This window comes from Lolium perenne, chromosome 2 (genome assembly GCF_019359855.2).
Source record: "Lolium perenne isolate Kyuss_39 chromosome 2, Kyuss_2.0, whole genome shotgun sequence".
Taxonomy (NCBI): Eukaryota; Viridiplantae; Streptophyta; class Magnoliopsida; order Poales; family Poaceae; genus Lolium; species Lolium perenne.
In genome coordinates this window covers 298,861,411-298,887,029 of record NC_067245.2, presented here as the reverse complement: position 1 = coordinate 298,887,029, position 25,619 = coordinate 298,861,411, and the positions used below count along the sequence as shown (strand labels likewise).

Below are 25,619 nucleotides of genomic sequence, written 5' to 3'. Positions count from 1 at the left end.
ATGATGCAAATGCATGTCATGACGACAGCCACTCACGGTCAACCACACACAAACCAGATGAGGTGGAAAAAGATGATACTCTACATGATATATTTCGCAAACAAATAAGTTTTAATATTGTCTCTTCAAAACTTACATTCATGGTTCGTTAGATCGGGCGTGATACAGATACAGATCACAATTATATTATGTGCACTCTATGAACTGAGACGTATATATGGTTGTAGGGTTTTGCTTTAGTGCCTCCTTTAAATTTTAGTTGTGTTGTGGACGGTCAGGATCTGTTAATTTCATGAGCTAACTTCTTCAACTTTGGCTGCATATTTTACAGAGCTATAATCTGAACGTGAATGCATGATCTGTTAATTTCCATAATAATCGAGCATCATTTGGTCCGGGGCCGGTCTTGGAGACTTCGCATGCAACTTTTTTTTTTGGAAACATTTTCTATTAAAAGACAGCAGGCCGCCTCATTAAAAACCTTCCAATCCTCTTAGGTACCCTGAAAGAAAAAGAATGTGTTTAGTACCCGCTGCCCATCATCCCAATAAGGTTACATCATCCACGAGCTTGCTAAGAATGAAACTAGAGAGTTCATCGACCCAAGTACAAGACCTATCAGAACTACAAGAATCTCTAGCAAAGAGCATCTATTCTAGACTGCAAGCTGTTGCTGCCTAACCGTAAATTCCTATCTTTTTCTCCTGGACTGGACGTGACCACAAACACCAATTGACGCACGCATCGAAAATCGCAGATACAATGTATGTAGAGCTGGTTAACGCATGCCAGTGGAGTGTTGCATTCCTCTAGCGATCTAACCCATGGATTTATGGAAGAGCCAAGGAAATCAAGATTTCAGTTTATAGTTTCGTTTAGATAACTGACCAGCAGAGTGACACATACTAGCTAATAAACACACGTGCCTCGATCACGCGAGGGGAAGTAACATACGAAGGAACGTACGTAGGCACGCACGAACCGGTTACGCAATAGCGCTGCAGGTGAGGTGCGATGGATGCAACGACATCTTCATCAGTATGATTTTACATGCATGGGGACACGAATTATGCTGAGAAATTTCGGATGCTAGTAAGATATGTGCCACTGGGAAATGGATGAAATGGATGTGAATGTCAAGTGCAATGGACCTGCACATTGACTCACGTGCGCCTAAGCCTCGATCACGAGTTGCAGTATCATAATCGTCGCACTCAGCACATCTCACCCCACCTAGTTAGTAGATAATATTGTCACTGGTGTGGTGGAGTGTGTAGCAGTGGCTACCACGTACTAGCCGCTACTTATCACAAATATGCCAGCTACGATGAAATTCATCTTCAGGTATGCTAATTGGCGGCAGTATGCTTTGGTTTTGCTCCTCATGTTTTGGGTGAACTGCAATGAAACTCCACTACAGATAGTCCACTTTAGATTCAATGGCTTTAGATTTTGCTAGCCTACGATTGAGAGAAAATAGCTACACACGTGACACCTCTATCCACACCATGTATTTTTGTGTTAAGATCCCCGTGTAAACTTTCTCTCTTTTTTCCTCCTAAACGAAAGAAGATACAAAATTGAATTTTTGCAGATCAACAACACATTTGAAGTACAGTGTATGATAATTAATTCGGATTTATTATAGATATATTTTTTAAGAGGAAATTCCACTTTTTACCTCCTAGTTTGATTTTCTTGACACTAAATATTTCATTTAGAAGATTTTCATTCTAATTAACCATTTAGCAACAGTAGTGCCAACTTTTACCCCTTATAAATTTTGTGAGCATTTTTCCGGTGGATCCCGGCTGCCAGGTACACGTGGAGGCCACATCGGCAGTTTTTCTTCTTGGTTTCTCCTTGCAGTTCTTTTCTAGATATGGAGGGTCTTTATTACTCTTGCATCATTCATTTAATAGGACTAGACGATGTAGGAGTCGACGCAATAAAGAGTTGCCAAGGTGATCGCATGCGATCGCCGAAGCCAGAGACGACAAACAAGTACTAAAAACACATCTCTTCCCTATGTATAGTTATGTATTATATGCTTGTTTCTCGGTTTAGTTTGTTCATTTGTTTCTCCATCCTATAAGTACTTGAGACCTGAGAGTATTTCTAAAAGTTTAGGGACGGTATTGCGGATGAATGGAAAATATTGTGTAGTGTCAGATTCTTTAGCAAAACCGACAACATGTTAGTTGTGCTTTTCTCAATGCCATCAACAGGTCATGAAACAATTAATAAGTATTTCTCAAAGCCGCATTCCGTCAAAGTAACCACGATACTGACGCAAAGCACCCCGTATGCATACAAATCAACATAAAAACACCATATAAAGACCCTCTAGATCCATAAAAGAACCGCAAGGGGAAGGACAAGAAGAAAAACCACCTACATGGCCGCCATGTACACGTGACAGCCACGACCACCAGTCAAGATGCTCACAATATTTTAGAAGGGGTAAAAATTGGCAGATGTTTGGGTAAATGAGGTAATTTGGATGAAAACATGCCAAATAAGGTAATTAGTGTAAAAAAGGTGAACATGGAAGGTAAAATGTGGGATTCTCTCATTTTTAAAAACTACATTTATCAGTAAATTCCTTATTTTAGATATATATATATATATATATATATATATATATATATATATATATATATATATATATATATATATGTGTGTGTGTGTGTGTGTGTGTGTGATAAATCCAGAGTTATTTTTAGTACGTTGTACATCCATTGTGTTGTTGATCTACAAAAGATAAAAAAAAATATCTCGAGAGAAACCTCTTATTTTAGTTTTTTTTTAACACAAGTTAGTACAAAAGGTCGGTTTTTGCTGAAACAACTTTGTGAGCATGTAGGATGTGAAGATATACACGCACCATTTTATTTTGCAGTTTTTGATGTTTTCGCCGAGTCTCTTTCTCATGCAAAACTTGGGAGGAAAATAAAGAAAGTTTACACACAAATTTCAACATTAAGATAGAAGGTGTGGACAGGGTTGTGTATCTATCATGTTGCTCTAACATAATATTTTGCCTTCACCGGAGTGTGGTGTTTTGGAGGGCGAGCTACATATAGCCCTTTATTTTTAAAGATTTAAAATTTGTATTTTAAAATTTCAAAAAAATCTGAAAAAATCGTAGATGTAGCGCCAAATGTGTACTAGAATAGCGTAAAATCTCAAGGCATTGATTTTTATTCTAGGCTATAGGAATTTGACAAAATCTGACAAATTTAATAGTCTTGAATGTGCACTATTTACTAAAAAATTTATCATTTTTGTGTAGCATAGAATATAAAGTAGTTTTGTATTAAGATTTTACACCACTATAGTATACATCATTAACTATCTCTAAAATTTTAATTCAATTTTTTTTAAATTTTCAAATATAAATTCGGAATGTTTGCAAATAAAGAGCTACGTGTAGCTTGATGTTCTTTTTATGTTCCCTCTTCACCGGAACTAACTTTTTTTTTTTGAAACCTCACCGGAACTAACTTACTACTCCTACTAGTAGAAATCAAAACACGTCGCCATCAGTACTGAATTATTATCTCAGCCCCAATAGGCAGGGCATCCAAAACAGTTCAGGAAACCCACCAAACAGAGCATTTTTGTCAAGTATCAGTGAAAAAACAGAGTATTTTTCTCCACGCCTCCCAAGCCAACCTCTTGCCGCCACTATATATAACTTGCGTGCTTCCAACCGTTACAACTCAAGATCGAAAGAAAATCCAGTAATGTCGTCTGATCCTAGCAGCACCGCTTCTTCTTCATCTTCTTCTCCACGCCTCACAACCGGCGTGGTCAATTTCTTGACCCGTCGCGCCATGACCACGCACCGACGAGCAGCAGCATGCCACCAGCTCCCGACCGCTCAACTCCACTCGCCGGGCTCCTCCGCCAGCTCGGCCGACTCCGCGCCGTGGCACCGTGCCCCGGCCACACCGCCTCTGCTCCCGTTCGACACCAACGACGCCGACGAGATGCTCCTGCTCGACTTGCTCTCCCACTCCCAGAACGCCCCCGTGCAAGCTCCCAAGACGGAGACGCCAATGAAACAAGAGGCAGACGAGGGGCACACCGGCGGCTGTGGGCGTGCGTTCCGCGGGGTGCGGAAGCGGCCGTGGGGCAAGTTCGCTGCGGAGATTCGGGACTCGACACGGAACGGCGTCCGGGTGTGGCTGGGCACCTTCGACAGCCCGGAGGCGGCGGCGCTGGCGTACGACCAGGCCGCCTTCGCGATGCGGGGTAGCGCCGCCGTGCTCAACTTCCCAGCGGACCATGTCCGGCGGTCGCTGGACGGCGCCGGCGACGACGTGTGCGGCCGCGCCGACGGGGTGTCGCCCGTTCTGGCGCTCAAGCGACGACATTCCATGCATCGGAGGCGGCCGCTTGCGGCGAACCGGAAGCCAAAGGTCGCCCGGCGGCCGGAGTGCGTGATGGAGCTGGAGGACCTCGGCGCAGAGTACCTGGAGGAGCTACTCGGCGCCTACCAGGACAACACAACCTCGACCGCCACCATTTCATGGTGCTGGAGCCAGAGCCACCACTCCGTCTGACTTTGCAGTGAGCATGATCGACAAGAATAGTGTTGGTGAGAGTTGTTGAAGATGATGGACCGGTTTCTTTCTTTTCTTCCCTGTATGTGTGATAGCCCCGATTGTGTGTTGGACAATTCAGCTAGACTAGTTTCTTTAGGATCCATCGATTTTCTTCTAGAATGGAGAAACCGAAAACATGGTGAGAATTTTTCTTTCGAAATGGGCAACCCGTCCTCTCCATTGATCAGAGCACGCACTCGATCGTCAACAGATTGAGGAGCTGTCTATAAGTTCTGAAGCGCCAAATGTTTTGGTTTGAATTCAGTGAAATTAGTTGTTGTGAATAGTTCCCCAAATTCTGTTTAGAAGAGATTGTTGTTGGTTTTGGACTTTTGGTGTTGACGGGTGAAGTGGAATGGAGCTTGCAAAATGAGAACTCGAACTCAAGCAGACATGCAGAAAAATACTTGCATGGATGCATATCTTGACCAGGTCCAAACATGCATATTTTTTTAGACAACCCGGCACAAGGGCCTGCTTTATAGAAAGCACCCAAACATGCATGTTGGTGAGTGAGTAGTTTTCTTAGCCACGTGCGTGCGTAATAAAAAACAATAGTTATGGTGGTCGATTCGAGTATGTGTGTATATATTCAGGTTGGCACATCTGACCTGATAGTAGCTTCTGCTACTATGACCAACCAGTCACATCAAGAGCATGCGGCAAGCAAATTATCTCTTCAACTCTCAAATAGTCCATGGCCCTTGGAACTGGATACTACCTCCGTTTTAATAAATAAAGCTTATATTATTTTTGAAAAAATAAATCATGCAAAGTTTTGATCAAGTTTCTACGAAAAATCATTAATATGCAACTAAAAAATTAATATCATTAGATAGATCATAAAATATATTTTCATTTAATATCTATAGAATATCTTATTTATCGATAGTTTTTTAATAGTTTGCTCAAATTTTACTTGACTTAACTTTTCAGAAAAAATATAAGCATTATTTATTAAAACGGTGGAAGTAGTAACTTCCCTTCGTCTAACAACCTTAATCTTACCGATTATGACCATCAATCTAAGATTAAGATGCATGGGATATTGATGACAGTGATGACACACGTCGGAGTGATCAACACAGCAAGAACAGTTGACACTCCACAAGCTGCCATGGAAGTAGTACACATGTTCATGTGTGGAATGAGGTGGCCAGGAGCCCAGGACAAGCAAGCTACCCACCGGATATAGCTTGTGGTGCAAAACCATCTATAGGTTGCTCTCATTCCGTCGAGTGATAAACATCAGTTTGCATGATTCAATAAATTGGTTCGGGTCTTGTCTCTTCTCTTTTGGCAATATCCTTGATACCTGGTACACATTAGTACTAATTAATAAACATTGGGCTTTTCTTTGGCAGACAATTCAATATAATTTTTGGACGTCACCATGTTTGTTAAGCGATCTATTTACACCACATGTAATTTCATTGTTTTGAACTGAAGGCTTGCTACTTTTTTTACGAATAGAACCCTGACATCAAAACGTCGAAAGCACAAATCAACACAATAAAAATAAAAATTACAACAAATGTTTTGATATGCCCTTCGTTTTCAACCTCCAGACCGTGTGACGGCGCGCCGCGGCTGCCGCTCCTCCCCGAGTCGGCCTAACGTTATTGGTTGCGGACGGGAAGTCATCAAACGGGTCAAGAAGACCACATCTGTCCCAAAGATGAAGAGGAATGAATAACCACCGATGAAGCTCCATGACGATATGGAGACCCCCTCCCCTCCCCCAGCCAGAAGAAGTCCTCGAGAACCACACTACTCCCAAAAGCTTTCTTGACGTCACCGTCAAGATGGGGCTAAAGCCGGGAAGATTTTATTGAAAAAGATGCCCCCGCCTCCACGTGAGCGTCGCCCCATCAAACTAAAACCTTAAAACCAGGAAAACGGAGACCTCCCGCCGGCGAGGGCCGAGATCCACCCTGCCTCCATGGCCCGAAGGCCACAAAAGCAAGGTAGATCGCCGGTAGCGCCGAGAGGAAGCGAAGAAACCCTAGTTGCCTCTTGAGCGTTTCTTAGGGACAAAGGGGTACAAGACGTGGGTTTGTTTTGAGGTGTCGCAAGGCTTGCTACTTTTTATCCTAGACAATGTCGGCTATATACTCTTTGATTGATTGGTTGTAAGAAAGATCCTAGCATGTTCGTGTGCCCAGATAATCAGAATGTGCAAATTGCATATTTTTATATGTACGCCTTGAGTTTTTATTTACTTCAGGTTCTGGTTTTATTCAAAGTCAAAATTTCTAAAGTTTAACTAAATATTTGGAAAAACTATCAATAATTACATTATAAATTCTATATTGTTATGGTCTTCATAAAGTTAGTATGTGTTTTTCCTTTCTTTTAGTCACCCACTAGGGCTCCTTTGATTTAAAGGATATGAAAAGCATAGGAATAGGAAAGGTATATGATTGGAATGGCATGTCTATTTGAATCCTATAGGAAGATGAAGTGTGTTTGATGAAGCAAAGGAATTTTTTCATGAGGTATAAGCTAATGCTTTTTTCCTATAGGAATTACACTACAAGATTCCTATAGGAATTTTTCCTATAGGATATGTTCCTATGAATCAAACAACATGTATAGGAAATTTTCCCATAGGAACCAAATCCTACACAATTCCTATGCAAATCCTTTGAATCAAAGGAGCCCTAGAGTAAAGTGAGTAGGCAAGTGTTCATGGATAGTTCAATGACTTGAATAATATGTATATGCATTATTTGTAACTTAAATTATTTTGAGATACATCTAAAAATCAGTTTCGGTACTTAGTGGTCAGTTAAATATTTTATTACTTTGAATGTGAATCTCACTCGACAAACATACTACATGTTTTTGTTTCTCTTGCACCCATTGATATGTGTCATTGAACTTACTAATATAAACAATAAAATATATTATTCTAGCCACAACATTTTTAATTTAAAAAGGGATAATTCTGTAAGAGAATGTAGTACTTTGATGAATTATAATATGTTTCTAATGTATATTATTGTGTTGTTGAAGTTTGAGCTAAAAAAAAATTCTCCATTTTACATGAAAATATAGATGTTGTGTGAAGTTTGCAAACACTTTTGTCACATGACCTTAGAATAAAGCCCAAAGGTACATAGACCAATGCGTTCTTTCTTGCTGACCAAGCATAAGTGCCCGAGATCTATTGAATGGAAAATTTGGCCATGAGAGGATGAGTAGTAATGCTAACTAGTGATGGTGCAAACCAAACATAAATATCTGTACTTATTGACACCTCATATAATATAGATATTTATTTTTATTATCACTAAAATAAATAATTATACTCGAGTATTAAGGTATTTGACGTGCTTATATATACCATTGAACACTATATACTATAATAAATTTAAAGAGAAGGAAATTGCCCCAATCACACACATATATATACATTGTAGATTTATAATTTGCACAAATTTATATCTGAATGTAATTTTGTCATCCTTTCATCTTCACTTATATTAGATGAAGCATGGTGCAATAAAACTTCCTAATCAAAAAACCTAAAAAAAACATCTTATGTCAACTTAATTCACATGGGTGTATTGTAATGGTATGATGTGATTTAATTTTCCAACAGGGAAGTTTCAACTATTATATAGGAAACAAAATACGTGTTTAATGTGTTAGGAACAAAAAAGTATATTAAAGATGGTTTTAGTGGAAAAACTAGGTAAGTTTTATTGACATATCAATGTACTACGGGTACAAAAATTTAGAACAAATGTAGATGACTGATGTTTGTGTTGGCTCGCAACATTCTCGCAAACAAAATGAGAATGGTTTAGGAATGATATATTGAATTAAATTATATGTCATTTCTCCATAGTAATAGAAAAGAAAGCAAACAACAACATATGTGAATTCAACTTGATCGGATGCACCACAAGTTGACAAATAACCTGGTGTGTTTAAGTGAAGTAGTGCATAATGTGTTTGTTTTCCCCTATTGTCTCTTGTTTTAGAGAATCAGCTATTAGCTATTTGGGGTCGATATTGCTTACTGATTTTATAAGTGGTTTAAATAATGAATGAGCTATATTGCATATGGTCCACAAGTTTTAAAGCGCCATAGGCATATCTATGACTCTTATTGTATATTTTTGGTAGATAATGTAAGTCTCACATCCAGTAATGCATCGGTGGATGTACGCATGCAAGACATTCATTGTGAACAATTTTTTTTATTGTTAGACGTGACTATCTCGTGTATTCATGACATGAGTCCTCATGCATTAGCACATATTTGATCTGAAATGCTTTAGTTTAATTTTAGGGGAGTTGCACGCTCAAATATTTGAAGCAGCAATAACTCATATCTATCTTTATAATCCAAACAGATGGTCCCCAAGTGTGGCAGTTTCCCACACGGCTTTATAGGCCCTACAGAGTTAGAAGTGTATGGTAAGAATGTCATGGGGGTCAAATGTTTTAAAGCCCTTTTCGTGGTGGCATACTCCTTAATTACTAGCGGTTGCACATGATTTGCGCGACATTGATTCTACTTAGCTTGCTATGTTTATTCTTAAGATTGCTCCTTTTTTAAATGTTATAATTATTGGATGATAATGGGTATGTATGCGCAGAAACCGAGAGCAGTGAAATCTTTATTCTAAAAACGATTTAAAGATATATTTGGTATTAAGATAAATTAACCATGAAATTGAGTGTCAATTAAGGGCATGTACAATGGAGGGCTCTTAGGCAGGCGCTTAAGTATCCAAAATAAATCAACCACCGGGGAATTTACATCTAAGAGTCACGAGCCACAATGGAAGACGCTAACTTCAACCGCTTAAAAGATTTTTTCCTGCGCTTGGATAGGGCCATGAGCTGATTGATTCGGTTTTTTAGAAACGAAAAAGGGGGAGCGCCCGACGCAATAGGTAGCGGTGACGCAAGACGAATTCCCGGGATCAACTGGGATTTAGGCCTAACTGCTGGGAATTTGGCCCTAGCGTCCGTTGTTAGCGCTGGCATTGTAGATGCCCTAAGAGAAGGGCACGAAGAGTGGATAATGGCAGGCGCCATGCTTGAATTTATCTGTTATGGATAAAGCAAACAAAGAAGGGTCTGCGCTATTGATGTTGAGTGATGTAGTGGAATGGAGCTTGCCTGCGTGCGTGCTGACGTGGCATTGCAAAGAAGAACTCAACTCAAGGCAGGTTAGGTAATGTATGCATGTCTTGACCAGGTCAAGGTCTAAACATGCTGGTGAGTGGTGAGTGGTGAGTGGTGAGTGGCTTCTTCTAGGTCACGTGCGAGTATACGAAATCAGGTCAATTAGCATGCAATTCGTTCCAAGTGCAGTGAATCTGGTTTTATTCGCGCTTCCACCTGATCGATCTACCCTAGGTGCTCGTTTATAGGAGTATTTCTATACTGGGATAATCCGAGTTACCTTCAAACGAATCCTAGAAAAAGGGAGTACTGATTAAAGTCCCTTGCTTTTCTTCTACTCCCTCTGACTTTTTGCTTCACATTTTAGATTTAGTTAAAGTTAAACTTTCTCAAATTTAATTAAGAATAAAAAATGAACAACCATAAGACATCCTTGAAATAGGAGACAATTTTTTTCTCAACCGACAGAGCCCCTTCATTTGGCAATGTAGCGTGAGGAGAGAGAGAGAGAGAATTGTATTCTATTGCTTAATTATTCTCTTTCTCAAATTTGACCAACAATATGAAAAGAAAGTTCAGCAACAATAATACCTCCACAAAACAGGCCTTCGCCCTCAAGAGCCGAAGCCTACCACCAAGAACACCAGAACGAGCCAATGGATCCTGGAGATCATGACGACGCCCTCAAGAGGGTAACGATGAAGCGCACCACTGTCGACGAGACCGAGATGGTCAAGGGTTTTCACCCAGAGGCTAGAGCCCTAACACAGAGAATGTAGCCGCAAGGACGCTCACAGGCATCGCCACCATAAACATAAAAAACGGTAAGCTTTCATTCGAAAATATCAACACCCCGTCAACATCTACAACTTTTTCTCAACAAGCAGTTATACCTTTTGCGCAAACACGCCCCTTCCCTGTGCCCTGCAGCTTGAGGAAAGAGAGAAAATTATATTCTAAATATGAAAAAAATATCAACAACCATAGTACCTCTTCAAAGCAGACTTTTGGCCCCATTTATAAATGAAACCAAACTAATACAAAATCAGAACAAAGATAAATAAAAAAGAACAATGATAACTGAAACTTGCTACTGAAGACACAAGAACGAGACGATGGATACCTGAGCTCCATGCCGATGACCCCAAGAGGTTAATGACCATAGGTGGATCTAGCATCCCTTTTGCCCGCGCAGCCGCCCAGGCTTCCGGCCGGCCGGCAAGCCTATTTTCGTCCAAATTTCATATGTATTTGATAAAAATTTAGCACACTAAAATTGTTTGCCCAGGTTTCAAATTTTCTTGGGTCCGCCTATGTTAACGATGCAGCGCGCCGGCGTCGACGAGACCGTGACGGTCAATGGTTTCACCTGGAGCCCTAACGCAGAGAAGGTAGCCGCAAAGACTCCCTCAAGTGGGTTACGACACCCGCATGCATCGTCTTCGTTAGCATCGAGACACTAAGCTTTCATCCGAAAAATAACAACAACCCACCATCTACAGTTTTTTCTCAACTGGCAGTACTCCCTTCGGTGCTACGCCCCTTCCCTGTACACTGCAGCGGGAGGAGGGAGAGAAAATTGTATTCTATTGCTTATGGACAGATCATATGGGTAAGGTCGACCTCCAGAATTTTCTGCTTCTAGCCGACCTTCACAATGCTTTATTCTTACTATGGTCGACCTTAGAGGCTTTAATGGCCTAGCCTTGTTTCCATATTGGAGACGACCTAATGCAGATCACATCTAGGAACGACCATGGCATGATAGAAGAAACACGCTGGTCTAGCTTAAATTCAGGAGTACGTCATTCAGCTAAACATTGGACGGTTTGGTTAGCTATATGCAGCTATCCACAAAACTGCAAAACACTACTATATAGCAGTGGTGCATCAGTATAATGTTGTGCGCCACTGCTAGCTGACATACTAGTGGCGTACTAGATCAGGGATGTGTCACTGCTATTACGAGGTCTAGTTGATCCCACCACCAAGACATACCAGTGGTGTACCATACCTAGGTGTGTCTTGCCTCACTGAGAGGGCTGAAAAATGGGACCACTTAGCAGTGACGCACCATGTCTTGGTGCGTCAGTGGTATCTAAGCTCAAAATTTGAACCCCTATCTCCCGTGGATCGCCTTTTTAGTTTTGAGAAAAAAACAAAAGAAAGTATAATTGGGCGAAATTTCTAAGTTTTTCGGACAGCCCTATAAAAATGATTTGATAACTGATAGAAATTTCAAATTTCAAAATCCTTCGAGGAGACATTTTATACCGAAACACCAAAAATCCATTTTGTCTCTGTTTCGGTAAAATGGCTCTTGATTTTACATACGACCTTTGATGAAAAAGGTTTTTATATGAAAATGTATCTACATAAAAAGTTACATCTGGTTTTAGCAGCCCACGACGTTTACCAATTTTCTAGATTGCTCAAAATAAAAAATGCAAACCGAGTTTTCGGAGGTTTTAGATTTGATGAAAAAATTCAAAAAAAAAATAGGAGTGGCGCACGAGGACTTGTGGTGCGCCACCGCTAAGTTTTAGAGGCCCAGATTCAGATGGAGAATTCAAGCTCTCAATGTGTGTAAACAAACACATGATCTATGTGCTCTTGATTCTGCGTTCTGATTGGTCGAGGCAAGTCCCTCTCTTTCATCCACCCTTATCATTCCTTCTCTCCTCCCTCCTCCCACACTTCCCTTCATCCACTTCTTCTCTTCTATTCTCTTCTCCTCTCGTCCGCCCTCTTCTTCTCTTCTCCCTTCTCACTCCTCTCTTCTTCGTCCGACCGCACCTCCTCCGACCACCGGCATCCCTGCTCTGTTCTCCTCTCCGACTTTTCCCTCCTCTCCGGCTCCTCCCTCCTCTCTGGCCGTCTCTCCTACCTTCTCCCTCCTCTCCACTCCTCCCTTATCCCTCCTCTCATCTCCTCCATCCTATGCTCCCTCCTCTACTCCGGCGCCTCCCTCATCTGCTCATGTCTGCCGGCCCTTCCCTCCTCTGCTATGGCTACCCTCCCTCATCTTCTCTCGGGCCAAAATTGGAGCTCACGGAGAACGTATAACGATGTAGAGTAGAACGAAATTCGATCTTTATTTTCAAACAAAATCCAAAATAAAATCAAAAAAATGGTGCTAGATCCAAATTTCAAAAATTTACCAGTGACGCACCAAGTTTTCTACTAGTGGTGCGCCACTGATACATGCGTTACCAGTGGCGCACCACTACTAGTTGTTAGCAGCGGTAGTACTGGCTCACCACTGGCGCACCACTCGCCATTGCTAATTGTTTTCCTAGTAGTGAAACTTTCAAGCCCTACCGATGTGTAGCAACTAGCAAAATTGACAACATACCGAGCCTTGTACTCATTGATATAGCATAGTGAATTGCTGTAAAGACAATGCTGTAATAATCACATTGCCATAGTAAACTCATTGATATAGCATGGTGAATTATTATTACACGAGGCGTTCATGAGTGCTTAGCATAGCACATGTGGCAGCACATCTAGGATGGATAATGACAAAAGAGACCTGGGCTGTCTTAAAACTGCATCATCAGAGGCAAGAGACAACACACATTCTGCAGTGCGGGAACACACAACTGCATCCTTCGTTAAATACATCATACAAGACGTTCATCGTTTACAATAGTTCGGAGGGATGACAACAAGACATAAGAAACACCATTGCTGAACTTCTAAAACTGCATCATCACAGGACATGCAGGTGTGCATATAGATGGCCAACACAGATAAGACGTCTTCAGAATTGGTTCTTGAAGAGCATTCCCAAGATATCGTCGTCTATGTCTTGGGCTAGCTCTGCCTTGAATTCTGCCTGCCATGCTCTGGTCTCTTCCACTTTAGCGAGGTAGTCATCCTCGACCTCGACGTAGCCATACTTGTCGTACTCGCTGCGTATCCAAGCCTGGAACTCTCTGTAAGCCTCTGCAGAATCAGAAAACAGGCGCGCCTCGTCGTAGAACTCCACCATCTCCTCGTCCATCTCCTCTTCCGCCGACGGGATCAAGTCAGGGTTCCAGCTCTTCAGGTCCTGGATATAACGAGGGAGTTCGAGCACCCGCGGCCGTGAAAGGATGCGATCGAGATCCTCCTGCGGCAGCCGGATCATCTTCTTCTTCGCTGGAGCTTCTTCCTCTTCGCCTTTGGCCGTCCCCGCCGTCATGCTTCCAGTGATGCGCCGATTCCCCGCCGTCATGCTTCTGGTGATGCGCCGATTGGACAAGCTCTCCTCATCGGCCATCGGTGGATCTGATCTCCCTCGCTTCTCAATCTACCGCGCCGTGAGAATCTGGTAGGAACCCTAGCACTCAAATTGGAGGACGTGCAGCCGGCCTTGTCTGCAGATTATAAAGACGACAGGATCGAGTCGGTGTCGGACTCGGATCACTTGGAAGCGAATGTTGCTGGCGACGGAGTTCCTCAGCAGGCCGCCAGACCGGGCTTCCAAACACGATTGTTGGCCCTTAATACGCCCTCCTGTATAAAGTAGGTGCTCCCTAAAAAAAAAGGTGCTAGTACACGTGGTCCATGCCAACAGCCTCTCACCGGATTTTCTTCATGCATCTTGGGTGCATTTTACCCAGAGGGGCGAAAAAGCACATCGATAGTACAATTGTAGTCTACAAACATTAAGTTTCTATATCTCCATTCTTTTCACCATGAAGTGTCTGTTTTCCAGGATTGGCAAAAACGTTACTAGCTAGAACTATCTTGTGAGCTGATATTTTCGCCACAACTACTGAACTGCGTGCCACAAGCGAAGGTCTTGGGGGTAACTACGGATGCGGTTTTTTGATCATATGTTGGCTCCGCGTCAGCAAAGACTCCTCGCTGCCAGACACCGCTGCCTTTGCTGCCCTCTTGCTCGCCGACATGCTTCTGGTGATGCGCCGATCAAACAAGCCCTCCTCACCGGCCATCAGGTGATGTGATCTCACCGGGCCGCGAGATTTGGGGAAGAACTGAAGAACCCTAGCTATCGAATTTGAGAGGGAGCAGCCGGCGTTGGAGACTTACTTATTTTATTTATAAAAAACTTTAATGTAATAATATACTAAGAATTTTCTCCATATGTTGAGACCAAATTTATTCATACAGTTTGAAATATGTGTTCACGAAAATTTAAGATAAAAGGTCAAGTCTAGATGTGAAAATGTGACACTACTACTACTATAAGCCAGTTATATAAAAAATACTATTTGTTTTAAAGTAGAATGACCACGGGACGCACAAATTGGCAACTTCATGACCAGCCTGCCACATTTTGTGACATGTTGACTGAAGTGCCCACCCGTGACAAGTTGATATTTAACAGTTGTGTTGTTCTCTTCAACAAAAATTTTATGTCGAACAAACATTACCACAACAACTTATCAATGCACCATGATTAAAACACTTGTGTATGTTATGTCCCAGCCAAAAGATTATACACAAATTATATTCTACAAATAAAATTTGTTGCAATGGAATTGATATCACTATAATAGACTCCACTCGGTACAGTCAAGAGGCGGTCCGCATCATCTAGTCTTAAGTCCTCCCCGCAACCAGGCTTGAGTTAGGCCCTCAATGTATCCCAAGTACCGTTTCAAAAAAAATGTATCCCAAGTACATGCTTCAACTTTGCAACAAGTTTCCAGTCATCAAGAGATAAATCGTCCTGTTGGTGGCAATGCATGTTTTAAAAAATAATTAGCAACTCGTATATATGCATACAAAAAAGGCGACTGCGGCACAATATGTGTAGATGAAGAAGAAACATTGGACTTGCCCTGTAGGTTTCTTTAAGAAGAAGGATCGAACGCTCTGTAATGTGGCTCACAAGCTCGTCCTCCATCTCGAAGTGCACTCCGTAACTCTTTTTCTGCTCATCAGGGTTGCTCCCAGTGATCTGTTCACAGCCCAGTAGATGTAACATTAGACAGAACGAAGTAAATCAAATAAACGTTAGGACTGAGGATAATGCCAACCTTTATCGTCACCATTTGCCCTTTTGTGGCCATGTCGACTTGCGTGTCATTGATTTCAATAGAGGCAATCTTCCCGATATCTATGAAATCCTTGCTAGGTATGGCTAGAGGGGTTCCCACCTACATGGCAATGCAAGATGAGGAATAGTTGTACATATTTTTGGGCGTATGTGACATAAGGGATTCCTAGTCGACGATTAAAACATAGCAAAACCGTAATTTCATATCTTCATATCGAATATCGGTATCATGTTACACATGGGAAAAAGAAGACATGAACATACAAGTAAAGGGAATTTTCTGAACATGGGTACTTCTGAACCCGATATTACGTAGTCTGGAAATAAGTTACATAATGTATGGATCCTTAAGTTACAGACAGGTCGGGTTGGGCGAGTTTCCTTTAAACTGTTCATTCGGAACTTGTAATTTTTTTTCTAAGCTACATACTTTCAAATTTAGGATTACAATGTGACACATGCACATATATTGCATCCTCTACATAGGGAAAAAAATTAAATTTCTTGGTGGCATGGAAATACGGATTTTGGGGCTAGCCCGTTATCATGTACTCTTGATCTCGAGTTCCAGTGTTTATTTTTGTCATACAAGCCCTTTATATGGGACAAGTTTTCTACTACTAGGTACTTCATCCCTTAGGGATTATAAGATCAGGCATATTTCTAGGTGGAAATTTGACCAACGTAATATAATTTATATATTATAATATATTATTAGAAAGTTTAGATATTATACTTTTTATTAATTTAATTTTTTAGTTTATATAATTTATATTACGTTGATCAAATTGATAGTTTAGAGCCAGACTTATAATCCCTAACGAAGGGAGTATTTATTAGGTCTTGACTGCTTAACAGATTAATAAACAACATGCTACGCCATTAAGGTTGAATGAGAAGAAAATACAGTGTGTGATTGACAAACCGATATACTAGCCAAAAGTGAAGTTACCTTGGCTATTCCGTCAATGATTTGCACACCAAGAACGATTGGATTCGTCTTGTTCAAGACAAGGTTCGGACTTCGGAAGGATCCTGAGAGCACATGGGAAAACAGCTTCTTCTGCCATGGGGGTCGCCGGGTCTGCTTACGGAAGTAAAGGGCTTGACGAGCCAAATTCGTGACAACACGCTGGGATTTAGGGTTAGGGAGCTGGGAGCGGAGTTTTCTTTGTTTTCGGAGGGAAGAAACGAGGGTGTCTAGATTTGAGGCGGCGGCTCGCTCGCTATTTTAACGAACCAAGGAGACCCAGGCACCGGCGACGCAAACCAAGACGTGTTCGTGAAGGACTCAACGGAGCATGTACGGCCAAATTTCGTTTTTCATATCAGATCACTTGTTCGATTTTTTCAATTTATTTTTTTGCAAAACGTATGATTTTCTTTCCTAGAACAAAACGATGGTCCGGTCTGGTTGGCCATTGAGGTTCATCTGGGACGATGAATAAGCTATGGATATGGGGAAACTCAAAGTGTAGCCCCAGCTACACATCTCCTGTTTTTTTTACAAAATTCGAATTTAATATTTAAAGTTTTAAAATTAAAAAAAAACTGGATGTAGCCAATGATGTACTTTACCATTGTGCAAATTTTCAGGATGAAATACGTTATATTTGAGGCTACACAAAAATAACAAATTCTGACAAATGTTCGAGGTTTCAAAATCTGTACTATTCATGTTTTTAGATCCATTGATTTATAAATCTTGCACAGCCCAAAATACTTAGTCTTTTGTATTACTTTTTTTTCTCACAGTCGTAGAGTACATTATTGTCTACCTATAGAATTTTTGTTCCTAATTTTTTGAAACTATAAGATGCCATTTTCGAATTTTTGAAAAAAGCGGGCTACATGTAGCCCGAGCTATAAAAAGACACACTCATGGATAGGGGGGAAATTGCAAAAAGGAAAACGAGCATTATAAGGGCCGAACTTAGGCACCGCTGGCCGCGCTCAGACTACCACGACTCCCCACCGCCAAGAGGCCGTGCCACCGCCACGAAGACCACCTGGGCCACGTCGGACTGTCGCTTGGCTGAACCACACCACCGCGGGCCGCCCGTGCAGCGCGCCCCTGCTCACCCACCCGAGGTTCGAGAGAGGAGCTAGAGGGAAAGGGGGAGCGGATTCGAACCAGATCTGAGTAGACGACACCGTCCCAAATTTGGCATTTATTTAGCGTGTGGGGCCTAACAACTTACTTCATTTTTGTTTTGAGGGTCCTAGACTAATTTCAGGATTTTGTTGATAATGTTTTTGAGCTCGGTGTATGGCGCAACGGTCGGTTTCTTGACTAAAGGTGCAAGTGGTCCACCATAGGTACCATCTACCCTCTTTAGTCATAAAATTGAACTAACTATTTTTCAAAACAATAATATCATGAATAAAGTTAGTTTATTTTTAAAACTAAAAGGGGATAGAAATTAGCTAATGATGGACCCCGCTTGCGTCTATAGGCTTGAGTGCTTGACCCACCCAACCAATAGCTTGCAAGAGAACTCGTAAGACATGCCAAATAAGGAAAAAATCGAAAGAAAACTTTCTTCCGTCGAAATCGAAACGGGAAAGAGGATTTGCGACCCCACCCACCCTATCCATCTCCACTGACATCCGTCCAAGCTTCGCGAGGCCGACAACCTGAAGAGAAAGCTCCACCAGTCACCCGCGGCCCCACGCCCGCCGCACCGCGGCTAAACCACCGCCAAGCAAACATCCGGCCAAGTGCGCGTTGATTATCCGGCAGGCAGGCAGGCGCACGCCGCCGACGAAAAGAGCAAGCCTGCCCACGCGCGGACGGGCCGGCATGGGCGACGCCGGGGCCACGGGAGGCATGCTCTCCCCGCCGTCCCCGCCGCCGCCGGAGTTAAGCATGCTGGCGCGCGCCGTGCAGCGACTCGTGGCGCGGAACGACGCACTCGACGGCGACGAGGGGACTGGGAGCGGGATGACGGCGTTCGAGGGCGCTGGCGCGCCGCGGATCAGCCTCGCGCAGTACCTGGAGCGGGTGCACCGGTACGCGGGGCTGGAGCCCGAGTGCTACGTGGTGGCGTACGCGTACGTCGACAGGGCCGCGCACCGGCGCCCCGCCGCCGCCGTCGCCTCCAGGAACGTGCACCGCCTGCTCCTCGCATGCCTCCTCGTCGCCTCCAAGGTCCTCGACGACTTGTAAGTACCTCGATCCATTGCATGCCTCGGCGACGAACTGAAAAAAGTGCACCCATTCACCGCGCACTGAAGTACTGAACTGCATATATATTTTGCTCAATTCGATCATATGCCACGCGAAGTGAAATCAAAGATCTAAGATTACTGCCACACTCCCGCTGTTCTACCAAGAATAGCCAAAGCATAGCCGCCATTAACTGGTCATGCTGATGCTCACTGACTGCTACGGCTGAGATAATGCCGTGCGATCGACGGAAAGATAGGGGAGACCAACCACGTCCACATTTAGCTCCGGAAAAATGCGACCACAATAAATCCATTGACAACAACATAAACGGGATTGGAATATACTCCCTCGATCCGTTTTTAGAATTTTTGTCATGGCTTTAGTTCAAATTTCAACTAAGATCAAACAAGAATTATGCCACTGGCTTTCATTGTGTTCAGTTACACCTAGTCACATCAGTCAATTGGTTGTTGTACTTGGGCCACGCACTCTTGTATAACGACTGGTAGGTACGTGCACTAGGTTCATGATCGATCCGTATTTATGTCGTCAAACAATAATTCAATGTACATGACAGGTACGTACGTACATTTGCAGATTAATTGAGTGGCCCGTGCATCATGTATGAGAGTAATACTACTACTACCTGCATAATGTCTCTTGATCAGACAGATCATGGATGCAACATGCATGATCATGCAAGTCAGGATGATTAATGGAATCGATAATGCAGTACTGTATTTTTTTTTACTTGTTCAGCGATGTTTTACCTGTGCCAGATCGTGGTGAAATAAGTTAACTGAAGTTCAGTTACTGAACACACTGTCTTGCAGCCACCACGACAACGCCTTCTTCGCGCGCGTGGGCGGCGTGAGCAACGCGGAGATGAACAAGCTCGAGCTGGAGCTCCTCGACGTGCTCGACTTCGAGGTCATGCTCAGCCGCCGACTCTACGACCTCTACCACGCGCACCTCCACGACAAGGACGACACGCGGCACAGCAGCAGGGACGCCGCCGGCGTCGACGAATTAGTCGAGGCCGTCGTGTCGATCAAGATTGAGGAGCGATCGGCGGACGGAGACGACGACGAAGATAACCGGAGCCGGCTCGCGAACGGCGCCGTCCAGTACGACTGGAACCAGGGGCCAGCGGCAGGGAGCGGTGGCGCCGGCGTGCGGCGGCACTCGTCGTCGCAGGCACCGGCACGGTACTCCTTCTCGGGCCAGACTTCTGACTGACGATGTGCAAGTTTAACTACTACCCAGATTTGACGTGTATATACTATTGCATCAAGGATTTTTTTTTTTTTTAGATGTATTGCATCAAGGATTGATAATGAAGCCAGGTTTAGCTGATGTGCGAATTTTTGTATACCATGCGTGTACCACTAGATTGTAGTACAGTTCTGTTTTAGAACTAGAATTTACAGCGGGTGAAATGTATTGTATATCTCTCACCAGATCACAGATCGCTGGTGAGCAATTTCTCAGAAGATAGGGTTAGGGGGAGTGGGGATTTTTAGTGTCCCGAAGCTTCGATGGCACCATCCTCTGCCATCCACTTCTCTCTAAATACATATTACAGTTTACACATTAGTCCTCCTATCTTTCTACTATACAAACAGGGATCTCCAACACTCCCCCTCAAGATGGGGAAAATATATCAATTAGCCCCATCTTGTCACAAATTCTCATAAAAGACATAACACTAACTCCTTTGGTCAATACATCAGCTAGCTGATCTACAGATTTAACAAAGCTAACCCGAAGTGTCCCCTCATCGAGTTTCTCCTTAATGAAATGTCTGTCAATTCCAACATGCTTTGTTCTATCATGATGGACTGGGTTGTTAACTATATTGATAGTAGCTTGATTATCACAGTAAAGCTGAAGAGGTGCATCACCATACAAGTGAAGTTCTGTCAGCAATATCCTCAACCACATTAACTCACATAATCCGGATGCCATTGATCTAAATTCTGCCTCCGCTGTGGATCGAGCGACAACACTTTGTTTCTTGCTCCTCCAACTAACGAGGTTGCCGCCAACAAATACACAGTAGCCTGAGGTAGACCTTCTATCATCTAAACATCCAGCCCAGTCAGCATCCGTGTATCCCTCTATTCTCATGTGTCCATGATTAGAAAATAGGATCCCCTTCCCCGGGCAGCCTTTGAGATATCGCAATATTCTTTTTACGGCATCCAAATGACCAGACTGGGGATCATGCATATATCGGCTTACAACACTAACAGCGTATGCAATATCTGGCCTTGTGTGTGATAAGTAAATTAAACGACTAACTAACCTCTGATATTGATACTTGTCTACTGGATCACCCGAGTCTGATAGAATATGATGATTCTGCTCAACTGGTGTTGCCGCTGGTTTACATCCTATCATGCCTGTCTCAGTAAGCAAGTCAAGCACATATTTTCTCTGTGAAAGGTAAATACCTTGTGCCCCGTATGCCACCTCAATTCCTAGGAAGTAGTGAAGGGAACCCAAGTCCTTGACTTCGAATATTCTTGCTAGTGTCTTTTTCAAGCGCTGTATTTCCTCGTCATCATTCCCTGTAATTACTATGTCATCAACATACACCACAAGCATATCAATCTTATCATTATGAATTCTAAAGAATAGAGTGTGATCAGCATTGCTTTGTTGATATCCCAAAGAGCAAATTTCCTTTCGAAACCTTCCAAACCAAGCCCTTGGTGATTGTTTAAGTCCATAAAGTGACTTCTCATAAAGTGACTTCTTTAGTTTGCATACTTTCCCTTCAGTTTCACTACTACTAAATCCCGGAGGAATGTCCATGTAGACCTCTTCTTGCAAATCTCCACGAAGGAAAGCGTTTTTAACATCCATTTGGAATAAATCCCACTTAAGGTTTGATGCAACTGAGATTAGTGTTCTAACGGTGTTCATTTTTGCCACCGGAGCAAATGTTTCATCATAATCTACTCCATAGGTTTGGCTATACCCCTTTGCCACTAACCGGGCCTTATATCTTTCTACTCTTTCTTCCGGTGTTTGCTTGACAGTAAATACCCACTTACAACCCACAATCTTCTTGCCTACTGGAATGGGAGTAAGTACCCAAGTATTATTTTTGTCAAGTGCTGCCATTTCTTCCAGCATTGCTTCTCTCCATTTTGGATCCTTTTTGGCCTCTTGCCAATCACGTGGGATAGGTGTTGTTGAGTCTAGAGCAGCTATAAATGATTTATAACTAGGATCCACTGATGAATATGAAACATGATAAGAGGTATTATATGGAGATAACTTTGACGGCAATTTCCCAACATTAATACGAGGTTGCTTTCTGTGGGCAATGGGAATATCTAGGTCATCATATGTAGAAGAGGGTGTACCATCACTTGTAGAGGTTGATAGCGGAGTTTGGGATGAAACTGATGGAGATGAAAGTGTACCATTCGTGTCATGCTGCTCTTGGGCTTCAAGATCTTGTCTCAAAGGGGTATGTTCCTCCCCCTGCATCTGATGTTCCCGCTCATTCCACTTTCTACGTTTATACACTTGAAGGTCATGTTCTTCATTCGGTCTTGGCCACCTTGCTTCATTAGATATACCTTGCTGATCAACATGCTCTTGTTCTTGTTCTGGTTCTGCCGTACCCTCATCACCGTCGTGCACCTCTCCTGTTGGTATCATTGCCCCAATCATTTCCCTTGATGCTTCATAATCGTCTTTTCCTTTATTATCTCCCCCTGTCTCACAGCCTGCATCTAAGACATCATTACTAAAAGAATTAGGGAAAACATCAGATAGATCCGTTGGTTCCCCATAAAATGACTCATATTCCCTGAAGATTACATCCATACTCACAAACATCCTTTTTTCGGAAGGACACCAGCACTTATACCCTTTTTGTTTACCCGAGTATCCAACAAATATGCATTTTAAGGCTCTGGGATCTAACTTCCCAACACTTGGTCTATAATCCTTCACAAAGCAAACACAACCAAACACCTTAGGTGGAACGACATATGTAGTCGACCCTGTCAAACATTCAATTGGAGTTCTATAACCCAACACTCTGGACGGCATTCTATTCATCAAGTATGCAGCAGTCATCACTGCCTCACTCCACAGAAACTTTGGGACATTCATGGCCATCATTATGCAGCGTGTAATTTCTAATAGATGCATATTTTTCCTCTCTGCTAAACCATTCTGCTCAGAGGTATTCGGACATGTAGTTTGATGAAAAATTCCAAAGTTTGACAAATATTCATCAAACTCCTTATTTACATATTCTGTGCCATTATCAGTACGGAAAACTTTCACACATGCATTATATTGAGTCATGATTAGTTTATGAAAATCCATGAAGCATTCAAACACATCACTCTTGTGTTTTAACACATAAACCCAAGTTGTCCTAGTACAGCAGTCAATGAATGTGACAAAGAAACGATATCCATTAAGAGACGATACTCCACTAGGGCCCCATACATCTGAATGGATAGTCTCAAGTGGTACAGTACTCCTATTATCAGACAAAATATAAGAGCTCCGAGTTTGTTTCCCATACTGACAAGCATCACACACTAGCATGTCCTTACTAACTCTATGATAGAGTTCGGGATAAATACGACCTAAAATAGCAAAAGGGATATGCCCTAGCCTATGATGATGAATAAGAAGGTCTTCTTGTGGAGAGTGGGTTGAAGCAGCAGCAACCACATGCAGCGTGTTATTGTCCAAGTAGTACAACCCATCACGCATGCTCCCTGTCCCAAGTACTCTTCCAGTCCCAAGTTCCTGAAATAAGCACCATGTTGGAAAGAATATAGCAGCACAATTCAGCTCTCTTGTAGTACAAGAGACAGACAACAAGTTGATTGGGAACGAGGGAACATGCAAAACAGATGAAAGGGCCATATTTGGTCTACATATAATTGTCCCCGAACCCTTAGTGAGTTGCCATGAACCATCAGCTAGTTTTACATTTGATTTCTTTTGGTCCGGAACATAATCTAGAAAGTCTCCATAGGAACCAGCCATATGTCTAGATGCCCCTGAGTCTATTAGCCATGTTGCATCAAATAATTTATTCTTTAGAGTATTAGAATTGTTACCACCAAAGTTAGCTGAGGCTGTAGTAAGCGATGTAGAGGCTTGAGCAGATGATTTTTCACCGAGGGACAACCCTTTAAATTGACTCCATCTCTCCCATTCATCAACTGTCATATCAACCTTCATAGTATGCGATGCTTCCTCGACTGCTGCACAAGTATTAACTCTACCCCCCAGCCGTAAGCCTTGAGCTCTAGCTCCACCACGTCGTCCATAAGGGAGACGTCCACGGCCTCTTCCGCGCCAATCATGTCCTCTGCCCCTACCTCCTCCAAACAACTCAGGACAAGCATTCTGCATATGTACTGGTTGACCATATTCATAACATTTCCTTTCAGATGCAGATGTAATTGCTCCTGGTTTTTGGTAGCCCACTCCTTCTGAAGCAAGAAAGGCTGCACTCCTATGTGACACACCTTGTGTGGTTGGTCCTATCACCTCCAGCTTCAGCCGTGTCTCCTCACTAATAATTGCAGAGATTGCTTGCTCCAGGCTAGGTAGTTTTCTAGCACCATACAACGCAGCTCTCCTATTTTCAAACTTTGAGTTGAGTCCATTGAGGAAGTCCCTCACACGCTTTCTCTCTGTCCATTTGCTGAACCTCTCAATGCACTTTCCACACTCCAGATCGATTGGGTCATAATAATCTAGATCACTCCACAACCTCTTTAGCTCGGACACATATTCAACTACAGATCTTTCACCTTGACACAACTCCTGCAACTCTCGCTGAATTCTACAAGCAAGCATCTCATTTCCAACCCCAGAAAAGGTGCCTTTCAACAGCCGCCAAATTTCTGATGCTTCCTTAATCCTCTCAACCTGCTTGGCAATTTGAGGTGACACCGAACTCAACAACCATGCTCTTACTAATGCATTAGTCATCTTCCACCTTTGTCCCTCCTTTGAATCTTCTTCTGTTGGTTTTTCAACCGTGCCCAATATGTAGCCTTCCAGTTTCCTTGAGACTAAAATTGTCTCAGCATGCTCTGCCCAGCTTGCGTAAGTTTCAGATCCTTCCAACTTGACATGAGGCATCTGCAGAGGATGAATATCCTCTTTAATCTCACCATCTGGCCTTGAGCTTCCTCCCTGTTTGCTTAGGGCATCAAACATGAATCTGTATTTCTCATCCATTGCTTGCAGAACCGCAACAAGCTCCCCCGATGTGACAACCGATGGTTTGTCTGACTTGTCCCCCATTATCGCAAATTAGTCCTCACCACAGGCTTCAAATGAATAGCAATCAGAGAAAAATACCACAGCTTCTGGCCTCACGTGAGACCTTCACCACAGCTATAGCCACAACACAATCTCACCTTGCCTGACTTGGATCTAGCCAAGAAAGTAGCTGATGGGAGAGATCCTCGACTCTAGCCCCTTCTTCTCACTACAGCCACCTTCAATCACCTCCCTGTGCAGCCCCACACCGGCCCGCTACCACCAGGACCTGGCTGCCGTCAATCAGCACGACCAGCCCGTGCCCCAGCTGAGTGCTCTGATACCATATTGTATATCTCTCACCAAATCACAGATCGCTGGTGAGCAATTTCTCAGAAGATAG

The 25,619-nt window shown here is 42.9% G+C and overlaps 3 protein-coding genes and 1 pseudogene across 3 annotated transcripts; 2 read left to right on the top strand and 2 right to left on the bottom strand.

Moving 5' to 3' along the window:
- The first annotated feature begins 3,738 nt into the window (after positions 1 to 3,738).
- Positions 3,739 to 5,075, top strand: LOC127336072 (ethylene-response factor C3-like). The gene has a single exon (XM_051362837.2). The coding sequence runs from the start codon at positions 3,750 to 3,752 to the stop codon at positions 4,569 to 4,571; it is 822 nt and encodes a 273-aa protein (XP_051218797.1). The 5' UTR covers positions 3,739 to 3,749; the 3' UTR covers positions 4,572 to 5,075.
- A 10,300-nt stretch (positions 5,076 to 15,375) lies between these two features.
- Positions 15,376 to 16,847, bottom strand: LOC139835850 (uncharacterized; annotated as a pseudogene).
- Positions 16,848 to 18,456: 1,609 nt separating this feature from the next.
- Positions 18,457 to 20,321, top strand: LOC127336073 (cyclin-P1-1). Its single transcript, XM_051362838.2, has 2 exons — positions 18,457 to 18,942; positions 19,783 to 20,321. Exons 1-2 carry the CDS (start codon positions 18,581 to 18,583, stop codon positions 20,186 to 20,188), a joined length of 768 nt encoding a protein of 255 aa, XP_051218798.1. The 5' UTR covers positions 18,457 to 18,580; the 3' UTR covers positions 20,189 to 20,321.
- Positions 20,322 to 21,144: 823 nt separating this feature from the next.
- LOC139835849 (uncharacterized) lies at positions 21,145 to 25,258 on the bottom strand. Its single transcript, XM_071825732.1, has 3 exons — positions 23,572 to 25,258; positions 21,258 to 22,701; positions 21,145 to 21,166 (listed from the first exon to the last, which is right to left on the bottom strand). The coding sequence occupies exons 1-3, from the start codon at positions 25,256 to 25,258 to the stop codon at positions 21,145 to 21,147; spliced, it is 3,153 nt and encodes a 1,050-aa protein (XP_071681833.1).
- Between the last annotated feature and the right edge of the window lie 361 nt (positions 25,259 to 25,619).

What these genes read in the sequence shown, in the direction of transcription:
- LOC127336072 (XM_051362837.2), top strand. Translation starts at nt 3,750, where the DNA reads ATGTCGTCTGATCCTAGCAGCACCGCTTCTTCTTCATCTTCTTCTCCA.
- LOC127336073 (XM_051362838.2), top strand. Translation starts at nt 18,581, where the DNA reads ATGGGCGACGCCGGGGCCACGGGAGGCATGCTCTCCCCGCCGTCCCCG. An exon ending in TCCAAGGTCCTCGACGACTT is followed by an intron (nt 18,943 to 19,782) that starts GTAAGTACCTCG and finishes ACTGTCTTGCAG; the next exon opens with CCACCACGACAACGCCTTCT.
- LOC139835849 (XM_071825732.1), bottom strand. Translation starts at nt 25,258, where the DNA reads ATGGGGGACAAGTCAGACAAACCATCGGTTGTCACATCGGGGGAGCTT. An exon ending in CCCTTTTGCTATTTTAGGTC is followed by an intron (nt 22,702 to 23,571) that starts GTATTTATCCCG and finishes ATGATGTCTTAG; the next exon opens with ATGCAGGCTGTGAGACAGGG. An exon ending in GACAAGTATCAATATCAGAG is followed by an intron (nt 21,167 to 21,257) that starts GTTAGTTAGTCG and finishes CATGATCCCCAG; the next exon opens with TCTGGTCATTTGGATGCCGT.